Source organism: Pipistrellus kuhlii, unplaced genomic scaffold (genome assembly GCF_014108245.1).
Source record: "Pipistrellus kuhlii isolate mPipKuh1 unplaced genomic scaffold, mPipKuh1.p scaffold_m20_p_2, whole genome shotgun sequence".
NCBI lineage: Eukaryota > Metazoa > Chordata > Mammalia > Chiroptera > Vespertilionidae > Pipistrellus > Pipistrellus kuhlii.
Genome location: NW_023425515.1, coordinates 132,935,082 through 132,948,760, shown reverse-complemented (window position 1 = coordinate 132,948,760; position 13,679 = coordinate 132,935,082). Strand labels below are relative to the sequence as shown.

General features: G+C 37.6%; 1 protein-coding gene across 9 annotated transcripts in view; it reads left to right on the top strand.

Moving 5' to 3' along the window:
• Window positions 1–13,679, top strand: part of PKN2 (protein kinase N2) — a 143,449-nt gene that overhangs the window by 88,079 nt on the left and 41,691 nt on the right. For all 9 annotated transcript variants that reach the window (XR_004989461.2, XM_036446881.2, XM_036446875.2 and 6 more), the window contains 2 exons: window positions 4,938–5,123; window positions 6,645–6,754. Coding sequence is in view for 8 of the 9 variants with exons in the window: in XM_036446881.2 (XP_036302774.1) it covers window positions 4,938–5,123; window positions 6,645–6,754 (296 nt within the window). In the remaining variant the exon portion in view is untranslated. The remainder of the gene's footprint in view (window positions 1–4,937; window positions 5,124–6,644; window positions 6,755–13,679) is intronic.

Here is a 13,679-nt window from a genome sequence, read left to right as displayed (position 1 = left end):
TAATAAGATCTTAAATCCCTCTAGATTTCTTTTTTCCCAAATGAACGCAGGTGTTGAGCATTGTTATCTCCTAATATTGAAATTACTAAAATATTTAATAAGCTACCAGGGTTCGAGGTAGTAACCAGATGTTTTCAGTTTCCCCGGGATTACTTTTACAGCTGAGCATTTACACTGAAAATGAGCTAAGTTTTCCAGTTTAACAACAAAAAAGCAAATAAAACACACAAATACAAGTTGTTTCTTTTGAACTAAAATTAAAATGGAATCCATTATACTTAATCTGCCTTAACATTTTACAATTAGGTAAGATTTGCATAGCCTAACCAGACATGAGATTGGAACTTCTTCCACTCCACTTTTAGCAGCTTTATTGAAATGTAATTTACATACTATAGAATTCACTCAACTTTAAGCATGTTATTTTCTGATTTTTAGTAAAGATTTGTGGTTGTGTCACAATCATCAACATCTAGTTGTTAGAACAATTTTATCGAGGTATAATTGACATATAATAAACTACACATATTTAAAGTTATAATTTGATGTTTTGTCATATATTTAAAGTGAAACCATTACTACAATCAAGATAATTGCTGGGTCCCCAAAAGTGTCCTCAAATACTTCATGTAATCTGTCTTTACTGCTCTTCTCATGCTCTCCTTACCCATAACTGTCTCAAGGTAATCACTGATCTGTTTTCTGTCACTACATATTTGCATTTTGTAGAATTTTATATAAAAGGAATCACAATAGCCCTAGCTGGTTTGGCTTAGTGGATAGTGTTGGCCTGCATACTGAAGGATCTCAGATTCAATTCTGATCAAGGGCACATGCTGGGGTTTCAGGCTCAATCCCCAGTGTGGGGCATGCAGTGGGCAGCGGATCAGTGATTCTCGTTATTGATGTTTCTCTCTCCCTTTCTGAAAGCAATCAGTCAATCAATGGAATCACAGTATATTCCGTTTTCTTTGCTGGGATAATCTGTTCGTTTTCACTCTGAATAATTATGTTGATTTTCATCTATGTTGTGTGTATTAGTAGTTTTATATGTTTATTAGTAGTATTCCGTCTTGTGAATATAACAAAATTTGTTTATCCATTCCCCTGCCATTGCTATTTGGATTGTTTTCACTTATGTGATTAAGGTACTACTAATCAATCAGTTGTTTATTTATTTTCTTTTAAATCAGTTGAATTTGAGATAATGTAAAGGACAATTATCTGGGTAGGCCTAATATAATCACATGAGCTCCTTAAAAGCAGAGAATTTTCAGACATTGATGGCAGAGAGGAAATCAGAGAAATCAGAATCATGAAAAGAATTTTATGTGCCATTGCTGGCTCGCAAAGCAAGGGGCCACATGGGGGTAATACAGGTGGCTACTAGAACTTGAAAACATTCCCTAGCTGTTAGAAAGAAAATAGTTTCCTTAGTCCTATGGATACAAGAAACTGGATTCTGCAACAACCTAAATGAGCTTGGAAGCAGATTTTTCTTCAGAGCTTCCAGATAAGAGCGTTGTCTGGCAGACAGTGATTTCAACCTTGTGACATCTTTAGCAGAAAGTGCAAAGCAGCCCACACGGACTCTGACCCACAGAATTGTGAGATAATAAGTGGGTATTGTTTCAAACTAAGTTGTGGTCATTGAAAATGCAGCAATAGAAAACAAATACAGTTGGTAATCTCTGATTAGATGTCAGACATTTTGAATTTTAGCTTGTTGGGTGCTGGATATTTGTGTAATTCTGTAAATATTTTTGAGCTTTGTTCTAGCTCACAGTTAAATTATTTAGAAGCAGTTTATAGTTTGGGAATTGCTTTTAAGATTTGTTGTGTGGAACCAGAACATTGTTTAGTCTAAGAGTAATTATTTGCTACTACTGGATCAAGGCTGAATACCTGATAAGAGGAACCCTCTGTATGTCCAAGGAGTTTTTTCTCTGGTCAGTTGTCTTCTATGAACTCTAGTTGCCTGGTAATGCCGGGGTGATATCCAGCATTTAGAAGGGTTCATGAATCTGGAAAAGGGCTGTGTGTAAATTAATAAAGAGTCTAGAGAAGAAATATGAATTTGGAAGGCATTTTGGGGAGCCAGAGGAAGATTAGCTGTAGTAGCTAAATTCTATTTCCGGACCCAGGGCTCTTTTTATTCCCACATTTTGCCCTTTAGAAAAGTAACATATACATATCAAAGGTAAGTTTGGTATACAGTAGGCATTTTTAGGTTGGAGGAAATGCCATTGGCTGTTCAGCTGTTGCCAGCAGGAGGCAATAACATGTAGACTAAAATGCCTTCAGCATTCTGGTAACAGGCAATAATATATGCAGATTTTAAGGTTTGAGGAAATGCCTTTGGCCATTCCAATAAGCAACAATATGTATTCAGCCCTGCTGAATATATAGAAGCCCATCAACCTTTTGAGGATTTCTTGCATTTGTTATGACATGCTGGAATTAGCCTCCAGCAGCCTGGGCCATTTCTGTCTCAGTTCTGTCTCCTTAACTCAGGTAGTTCATTTAGCTCCACCTGAGATTCTCTGTCCCAGCACTCTGTCCTGGATATTCTCAAGGCAATAAGCTGAATCAATCTTAGAGTTCATCTCATTTGTTTCTCATCTCTTAGGGATCACTGTTTTTCATTGCCTGAAATCCAGTATTTTAATACTTTTCCCCCAAAATATTTTGTCTTGATTTTGTTAGTTGTTTGAGTTGAAGACAAATCCAGGCTTTTTTTATAAACTCTGTTAAAAGCTCTTTGGTTACTTTTAGATTTAACTAAAATTAATCTTGAATTATTTAAGTTTAATGGAGCAGCTTTTACCAGGAAGTACTCTTCCTAAAGTGTTATGTTATGTGCAATATCTAAAATTTTAATACTAAAGCACCATTTTTAAATCAAATGATGACAAAGCCGTAACTCCAGATGCCCTAACTTACTGTTCCTCATTTTCAATTTGAACACCGTTAGTATTTATTTGCCTAAGGAAATTGGAATTACTTTGTACTTAGATAATTACATGCCATAATTATTTGACTAAACTATTAGAATGGAAAGATGTTATTTTACATCTTTATATAGAACAGAAACCCATTTATTTATGCAAAAGAAGCCTGTAAAGTCCTTTTCTATATTAACTATATAACTATTAAACACAGCTGTCAGATTTCTAATTTCTGAATATTTATTTTAATAGGCATATTAGCTATGTGTTTCCCCTCCCACATATCCTAGCTATTATTATTCTGTAATGCTAGAAGTGTGAATTCAAAGTGGGTCGGCAACTAAGTAATTGCGGATTTTTTAAAGAAAATCAAAGACAATTTTTTCATGGAACTAAATAACTTTATTCTGTAATGTATTGCCCATTTTGATCAATGACCTTTTGCCATCTTTCAGGCAGCATCATAATCCCACGTTCAAAAAACTTCTGGTTTTTATTAGCAAAAAACTGAATCAGGTACGATTTGACATCATCATCATTATTGAAATTTTTACCATTCAAGGAGTTTTGTAAAGATCGAAACAAAAAGTAATCAGATGGTGCAAGGTCAGGACTATATGGTGGATGTGGCAAAACATCCCAACCAAGCTCCATTAATTTTTGCCGAGTGACCAAAGATGTGTGTGGCCTTGCATTGTCATGATGGAATACAACACCTTTTCGATTTGTCAATTCGGGCCGCTTTTCTTCAACTGCATTGTTTAATTTCGTTAGTTGTTCAATGTAGACATCAGAATTGATCGTTCGGTTGGGTGGTAAGAGTTCAAAGTAGACAATTCCTTTGTAATCCCACCAAACTGATAACAAAACCTTCTTTTGATGAATATCAGCTTTTGATGTTGTTTGAGTTGGTTCACCTGGCCTGCTCCACGATCTTTTCCGCTTGATATTGACAACCCATTTTTCATCGCCAGTTATCAGTCGTTTTAAAAATGGATCATTGTCATTACGTTTCTTTAGCAAATCGCAGCTGCTAATGCGTTGCGTTAACTGTGATTCTTTCAGTTCGTGAGGAACCCATGTATCGAGTTTTTGAACATAGCCAAGTTGTTTCAAGTGATTTTCAATGCATGTATGTGATACATGAAGCTTCTCTGCAATCTCACGTGTTGTACTGTGACAGTCCGAATTGATTATTGCTTTGATTAGGGCGTCATCAACTTCAACTGGACGACCAGAGCGTTTTTTCATCTTTGAGTGAAAAATCACCAGAACGAAATTTGGCAAACCAATTTTGACACTGCCGTTCTTTTAAGGCTTCGTCACCATAAACAGCACATAACTTTATGACCTTGCGATGCGTTTTTCCCTTTGAGGAAATAAAAAAGCAAAATATGACGAAAATGTTCCTTTTGATTTTCCATTTTTCAACGAACGCCGAACGAAAACTACAAAACAGATCAAAAAACTTTTTTTACTGATTAACAGCTGAATAGCCAACTATCAAATAACAAAATGTGTTTTACATTTGTACTACGTCTGCAAACCTAAAAATTCAACTGAAGCCATATATGTGTGGAGCCCGCAATTACGTAGTTGCCGACCAACACAGGAAGTTTATATAACTTGTTTTATGCCCTACAGACAGTTTTGGGAGGTGCTGTTTTTCTGTAAAATTTCATATAGTTGCCTTAAGATTTTTCAATAGGTTTCTCTAATTAAAATAAGAAAGATGATAGTTACACCACAGATCCTCTGGGAGAAGAGATTTTGCTACTTTACAGATCTCTCCTCCCCCTCAGCCACCCACCTCCACATTTTTAAATAGCTAACAAAGACTGAATTTTATATATAAAGAATTAATGTTCTTAGGATGGGAGTGGGCTGGAAAAAGTTTGCGGGGGGAAAGGAGGACCTAAATAATACTTTCAATAATAAATATTTTTAAATAGAATGAATGTTCTTATTTGGTATTTTTTATGCTAACAGGTACTTTGGAAGTTCGTCTTATGGGCTGTCAAGATATCCTAGAAAATGTTCCTGGACGGTCAAAAGCAACATCAGTTGCACTACCTGGTTGGAGTCCAAGTGAAACCAGATCATCTTTCATGAGCAGAACGAGCAAAAGTAAAAGTGGAAGTAGTCGAAATCTCCTAAAGGCCGATGACTTATCAAGTTCAGTAACTAAATTTTTTTTTTAAATCATATATATATATATATATATATATATATATATATATATATAGCATTGGGGACACAGTAGAATGGGGAGAGTCAAAGTTGGACCATTAAAATAATGATTTTCATAGTTTAGTTTTAAAATAATTAAAAGCTGTAATGACAGGAACATGAAAAAAAGACAAAAAAATTATTGAAAACATATTAGAAAACTGAATGGCATAAAGCATTAATTAGAAAACTGAATGACATATAGTATTAATTCTTTTGGAAGAATGAAATATTAGATATCACTCTCTACGCCACACTAAAAGTGTACACAAGTCTGTGGGACTTGTCACATCTTGATTCTTTTAATAATATAGTGGCACTTCTAAACTAACATTGAACTTTGATAACCATTGTTTACTAAAATAGTAGCCCACTAACCCAGTAGTATATTGAAATGGGGAAGCAGGTGAAGATGGTAATAGTGAAATATAACAGGTTTGTGAAGCATTTTGGAGACATTTTAAAGTATACTTACAGCTCTGTCCAGGTAGCTTAGTTAGATAGAACATCATCCTAGTAAACCAAGGTTGTGGGTTCTTTCCCTGGTTAGGGCACATGCAAGAAAGAACCAATAAATAAGTGGAACAACAAATGGATATTTCTTCCTCCCTCCCTTTCTCCCTCCTTTTCTCTCTTTCTAAAATCAATTTTAAAAAGTATAATTATAAAATGATAGAAATGTATAACTAGAGAGGAAGGCATAAGACATTTCCACCTATAACAGAGAACAAAGATTAACAAGACTTTTCTTTCCTGTAGATATAGACTTTAGGAAAAAATGTGAAAATTAAAAATGTCTAAGATAAAAAACTATAAATAGCAAATATAGAGGGAGAAAAGCTGGATGATTGCTATTGATATACCCTTGAACAACATAAATTTAAATTATGCAGGTCTGCTTATCTGCAGAATCTTTTCAATAAATATGTGCAATACTATAAATAAAATTTGTCATGATTTTAAAATATTTTCTTTTTTCTAGCTTACTTTATTGTAAGAATACAGCACATAACACATTTAGCATACAAAATGTGTATTATTTGTTTATATTATTTCTAAGGCTTCCAGTCAGCAGTAAGCTGTTAGTAGATAAGTTTTGGGAGAGTCAAAAGTTAGACAAATTTTTTACTGCACGGGGGTTCAACACCCCTAACCTTTCACGGTCAGCTCTACAAGCATACACGTACATTGTGGCAGACAGCTGCCGGTCATTTGTTCACCCTTTTAATTACATTCTAATATAAATAAAATAGATAGCAGCTGATGTTTCTGTCAAACAGGATCACTTAGGAGTGTGTGTGGTAGTGTGTATATATGTATAAAACTAGCTATTTAAGATTCAGAAGCTTCAATAATGAGTAAAAAAAACCTTTATTTTTGAAGGATTGGAAGATTTCTATTAAACAGTGATACCTCTATTTTAAATGTTTTTAAATATTTAAGCAATTTTATAAATTGTAATTACAGATGATGTCTGCGCAGTTTTGAAGCTAGATAATACTGTGGTTGGTCAAACTAGCTGGAAACCCATTTCCAATCAGTCATGGGACCAGAAGTTTACACTGGAACTAGACAGGGTAAGATGAGAAACTTTTTACTTGAATTTTCCTTGTATTCATTTTGAATGTAAAATTTATGTTTCATAAGACAGAAGTTTTATTTTTAACAGAATTGAAAAATCTAGTATTCTTGACATTTGTCATCTACCTTTAGATAGAGGTGAATATCAGATTGCTGCTGTAGCTTTCATTTGTATAGTGATTTGAAAATGTGTAGTTTGTATTAACCTGAATGATTGGCAACCAGGTGAGATCTAATATTGAAATATATTTTATGTTAGTAATGCACTCTCTAAGCTCTAAGGTGATTCTTTTGACCCACCATTTCTGGGTTATATTAACAAAGCTGGATTTGAAATGAGCTGTCATCCAGGCTTCCATGTGTCTCAGTGTCTTTCATAAATTATGTGAATGGCTAGAAAGCAATCTGTAGCCATAGAGATTAATTTATCCTACAGTAAATTTAAATTATTGCTGAGCCCTGGCTGGTGCAACTTAGTTGGTTGGAGTGTTATCCCATATTTGAAAGGTTTCTGGTTTGATTCCTGATCAGGGCACATATTCAGGTTGCAGGTTTGATTCGTTGATTCCGGGTTGAGTTATATACAAGAGGTAGCTGATCGATGTTTCTTTTTCACATCAATGTTTCTCTCTTTCCCTACCTTCCTCTCTCTCTAAAATCAGTAACAAAAACATAATCCTCGGAAGAGGATTAAAAAATAAATAAATCCATGATGATAAGTAACTTTATTATTTCATTCTAATACATTCATTAGAGAATGGGAACAAAATAGTAAAACTTAATCATGATTTATCTAAAATGTAAAAAGGATATTATGGTTTTTATCATTTAGTATTCAGATTGATGGTACATATGTCATTTTTTAAATTATATATATTAATACTTAAGATTCATAATTCTTAATGATGATGTGAAGTGGCAGTTACTGCTTTATCTTCTACTTTTAAAATATTTTTCCAATTTATAACTTTTTTTAATCCTCACAGCCAGCATCCTAATCAGATCCCACATCATTGCTTTTCTTGGCTCTAATATGTGTATATGGAAGTCTTCTGATTAGTGAATGCTAAGTGGATAAGATCACTCTATTTCACAAATATTTATTGACCATCTTACATGTACCAAGTATTTTAGTAGTTCTAGTATACAGAAATAATATATACTCACTGCTGTCAGGGAACTCATAAGCTTAATAATCACTGATTTTTTGTTCTATGCCAAACATTCTACATGCTGGTGATACTTGATCAAGATAGTTCAGTTCCGTGATACTTGATCAAGATAGTTCAGTTCCTTAAATTTATGGACCTTACATTCTAATGAATGAAGATAAATAGCAAACAAGTTGTTGTTTTTTTAATATACAAGTGCAATGAAGTAAGTGGGATGGTGTAATTAAATTAGAGGGGGGCTAACTTGAATAGAGTAATTAGGGAAAGTCTCTTTGAGAAGGCTACACTTAACCTGAGACCTGATGGGTGAAACATTGCCAGTCTTGCAGAGATCCAGGGAGAGTTCCTAGCAGAAGATACAAAGTATATGTCCCCTACCTTCAAGGTAGAGAACTTGATGTGTCATAAGAATAAAAATTGTGAGCAGATCATTGTGAAGTAAAATAGCAACTATAGGTAAGTGCCAGATTGCTAGGATCTTTATAGGCTATATATTGGAAGATAATTGAGGGGCTTTAGTAGGGGAGTTGACATCATCTCAATTACCTGTAACAAATGATCTGATATCGTGGACTATAGAAACCAATGAAAATAGTTACCCATAATTGGGAAGACTTTATAAGAAAACAAAGGTTTACCTATCAAATAATAAGCAGTATCCCAAGATTAGGAGGAGAAAGAAGGTTTGCCAAAGAGAAATAAAAAATCTTTGACTTGGATCAGATCTTACCTTAGATCAGATAAGCATTATAAAAGGTTATTCAGTAAAGAATGCTAGAATGGTGAGATTATGAGAATCTTGTTACAAATGGAACAACTGAAAGAAAATGGGATTTTAAGTTTATTAAAGAAGAGATTTAACAGCTTTGATAACTATCTTTAAAGTTAAAAGAAACATGTGCAAAAAGAATTAGACTAAGGATAACAAGATTTCAATTTGTGTGTGCCAGCTATAATCGATTGGTAGTGATTTTCTAGAGCTTATTATGACTTATTGGATGCATTCTGGTTTTCAGAGAAAATTAAACTGATCCAGTAGCAGTGTTTGCCAAAGGCTTGGAGAAGGGCCAAGTAAGTAGTAAGCTGTAGTACATGTTCTATCCTTGGGTTGACTGTATGCTTTGTGGCTGGAGGACAAAGCAAAAGTCAGTGGATGTCAGATTTCATTTCAGTACAAAGAATAATACTTTTTAAAAATGAAATGAAGTGCTATAGGAAATAATAAATTCTCTCTTAAAGTTGAGTGAGCAATTTATAAGAGACTGTAAGGGATTTCTTATATTACAAAGGCTACACTTCTAAGATATTTTTCAATTCTGATAATTTCTCTTTTCAGGGCAGGAGGAGAAATAGTATTTTTCATGCTTTAAATTAGCTGTTTAAATACTTAGACCAATATAATTCAATCAAGCCCACCAGAGACAGAAATACAATTAAGGTTGTCAATGTGCATAGGTATAGTCTTCATGTCTTGTTATATTTGCATCTTCTTTCTAAACTGTTTATACATAGAAATACTTATGACCATGAAATGTTTTGTACAGTTTCCATGTTTTCTTTTGTTTTTATTATTGATTTCAAAGATGAAGGGAGAGAGAAACATCAATAATTAGAGAGAATCACTGATCAATTGCCTCCTGCATGCCCCATATTGGGATCAAGCCTGAAACCCAGGCGGGCATGTGCTTTTGACTGGATTCGAACCTGGGACCCTTCAGTCCAAAGTCCAATGCTCTATCCACTAAGCCAAATCAGCTAGGGTTCCATTCTTTTTTTTTTTTTTTTCTTTTAATTATCTTTATTGTTGAAAGTACTCCAGATGTCCCCCTTTTTTTATTTTCCCTATGACACCCTGAACTTCTCTCCCCTTCCCCCTTCCTCTTCCCCAGGCCTTCAACCACACTTTGTCTGTGTTCATGGGCTATGCATATATGCATATAAGTTGCCCAGTTATCTCTTCCCCCAGGCCCATCCCCAACCCCTGCCTTCCCTCTGAAATTTGTCAGTATGTTTCATGCTTCTTTGTCTCTGAATCTATTTTGTTCCATCAGTTTACTTTGTTCATTAGATTTAACATATTAGTGAGATCATGTGATACTTATCTTTCTCAGACTGGCTTATTTTGCTTAGCATAATACTCTTCAGGTCTATCCATGCTGTTGCAAATGGTAAGAGTTTCTTTTTTATACCCATACTAGAGGCCCGGTGCACGAAATCATGCTTTCTGGGGGTCCCCTCAGCTAGACCTGTGCCCTCTCACAGTTCGGGAGACCTTGGGGGATGTCCGACTGATGGCTTAGCCCAGCTAGCAGGCCTAAGCCATCAGTCGGACATTTTTAGTGCTGCCATGGAGGCGGGAGAAGCTCCCACCACTGCTGCTGCGCTCACCAGCCATGAGTCCGGTTTCTGGCTGAGTAGTACTCCCCCTGTGGGAGCACTATGACCACCAGGGAGCAGATCCTGCATATGCATCTGCCCCCTGGTAGTAGTGTACATCAGAGCGACCGGTCATTCCGCCGTTGGTCTGAAACCAGCTCTCCAACATCTCCCAAGGGGTCCCGGATTGTGAGAGCGTGCAGGTCAGGCCAAGGGACCCCACTGGTGCACGATGGGGCCAGGGAGGGACACAGGAGGTTGGCCAGCTGGGGAGGGATTGCAGGAGGACTCCAAGGCATGTCCAGCCTGTCTCACTCAGTCCTGAGTGCCTGGACTTCGGCAGCAAGCTAACCTACCAGTCCAAGTGTCTGCCCCTCGTGGTCAGTGCACATCATAGTGAGCAGCTGAGTAACCTTGGCATATTATGCTTTGATTAGTTGATCAGCCGACCAGATGACTGGACATGTAGCATATTAGGCTTTTATAATATAGGACTAGAGGCCTGGTGCATGAAATTAGTGCACGGGGGTGTGTGTCCCTCAGCCTAGCCTGCATCCTCTCTAATCTGGGACCCCTCAAGGGATGTCCGACTGCCCGTGTAGGCCCAATCTTACCTAGAGGGACAGTTGGACATCCCTTTTACAATCCAGGATTGCTGGCTCCCAACTGCTCACCTGCCTGCCTGCCTGATTGCACCCTATTCACTTCTGCCTGCGAGCCTGATAACCCCCTCACCATTCCCATGCCAGCCTGTTGATGCCTCACTGCTCCACTGCCAGCCTGTTTGCCCCTAACTACTCTCCTCTACAGGCCTAGTCACCCCTAACTTCCCTCCCCTGAAAGCCTGGTCCCCCCCAACTGCTCTCCCGCAGGCCTGGGTCGTCCCCAACTTCTCTCCTCTGCTGGCCTGGTCACCCCTAAATGCTCTCCCTGCAGGCTTGATCCCTCCCAACTGCCCTCCCTTGCAGACCTGGCCCCTCCAAACTGCTGACCATCTTGTGGCAGCCATCTTGTGGCAGCTATCTTGTGTTCAAATGGGGGCATTCATCTTTGACCACATGGGGGCAGCCATCTTGTGTGTTTGAGTGACGGTCAATTTGCATATTTTTAAAAATATATTTTATTGATAGAGTTAGAAACATCGATGAGAGAGAATCATCGATCAGCTGCTTCTTGCACACCCCCTACTGGGGATGTGCCCTCAACCAAGGAACATGCCCTTGACAGGAATCGAACCTGGGACCTTTCAGTCCACAGGCTGACGCTGTATCCACTAAGCCAGTGTTTCCCAAAGTGTGGTATGTGTACCCCCAGGATTATGGGAAGAGTTTGGTGGGGGTACACGTTGCACCGGAGTTTGGTGGGGATATGCACTGCACCGTGCTTAGCTGTGCCTAATTCTATGTTCTCATGAGTAACAGGGGTACTCAGCATTACGAAAATTATAGAAAGGGTACACATATGTCAAAAGTTTGGGAAACACTGCAAGCCAAACCTGTTTAGACTGCATATTCTTTTATTAGATAGAATTAGGTCAGATAGAGGCCTGGTGCATGGGTGGGGGCCGGCTGGTTTGCCCTGAAGGGTGTCCTGAATCTGGGTGGAGGTTTCCTTGGGACATGGGGTGGCCTGGGCAAGGGGCCTGTGTTGGTTTGTAGGCTGGCCACGCCCCCTGGCGACCCAAGTGGAGGCTCTGGTATCTGGGTTTTATCTATCTAATATAATTGAAACTTTATAGCCTTGAGTGGAGCCAAGCCTCTCTTCGCTCCGTGGCCACAGCAGTTTTTGTTGGGATTTATTTATCTTCTAATTGAAACTTCGTAGCCTTAAGTGGAGGCCAAGGCATGCCATGGCAGGCAGAAAGCTTGGCTTTCTCTGTCGCCGGGGGCAACTCAAGCCTCCTGCTCTCTCTCTGGCCACAGTCATCTTGGTTGGGTTAATTTGCATTCTTGCTCCTGATTGGCTGGTGGGTGTGGCTTGTGGGTATAGCAGAGGTACAGTCAATTTGCATATTGCTCTTTTATTAGATAGGCTAGTATTCCATGATGTATACATACTATAGCTGTTTTATCCACTCATTTGCTCATGGGTACTTGGGCTATTTCCCAAGTCATAGCTATTATAAATTGTGTTGCTGTGAACATAGGGGGCCCTACATTCTTTCTGAATGGTGTTTTGTGCTTGTTAGGATATATTGCTAGAAGTCGGAACACTGAGTCAAATAGCAGTTCCAAATTTTTTTTTTGAGGAAGCTCCATACTGTTTTCTACAGTATTTACACCAGTCTACATTACCATCAGCAGTGTACTAGGGTTCTCTTTTCTCCACATCCTTGCCAGCACTTGTTTTTTGTTGGTTTGTTGATGATAGCCATTTGTTGACAGGTATGAGGCGATACCTCGTAATTTTAATTTGCATCTATGGATGATTAGTGACTTTGAGCATTTTTTCATATGTCTCTTGGACTTCTGTATGTCCACTTTGGAGAAGTGGATTATAGCCCTCATTAAGTCCCTTATAATTCTCATTGTTTATAGTTCTCACTGAATTGTTTGAGCACCCTTGTTACCATTACTTTGAATTCTTAATCTGAAAATTACTACTTCCATTCTTTTCATTCCTTTTCTGTTGATTTCTCCTTTTCTTTTATTTGAGTGTTGTTTCTTTGTCTCCCCATTTTTGCTGTCCCTTTGTATTTGTTTCTATGTGTTAGTTCAAACTGTTATACCTCCCAGACTTTTTGGGATGGTCTTACGTAGTAGGTGTTTTGTGGGACCCAGTAGTGTGGTCTCTTAGCTCTCCTAAGCTGGGTGCTCTAGGAAAGAACTTTGCTTGAATTAATTAGGTTCTCCTGTTGTAGTTCAGTCTTGAATGTTATTGTCCCATTCATAGATGGAATCTCCTCTCAGGCTGGCTTATTATGTAGCTCACCTCTGTCATGCGAGCTGTTGTGGAGGTGCTGACAGAAGAGAACAAAATGTGAAACAAAAGAAACAAAACAAAAACATATACAAGACCTCAACAGTAATAATAAAAGCTTGGCTTCCTACTGGTCTCCCGGTTTTTTCTGTCTTTTATTATGTCTCATCAGCTGGACCTCAGTGTTACTGAGAGAAGAGAGAATTAGGAGAAAGGAGTGCAAGAATGATAGTAGGGAAAAAATGAGGAGAAATGCAACAGTAAACACACACACAAAGAAAAACAATGAAAGGAGAGGAGAAAAAGGAATATGTAGGTGCAGAGCTGAAATAGAGAAAATTAAAAATAAAGAATTAGGGCAATTAGGGAAGGAAAACATTTCTATATATAAAAGCCTAATATTCAGGTTGTACCTGCAGGAGTTCAACCGGAAGAAAATCGCTCATTATAATGT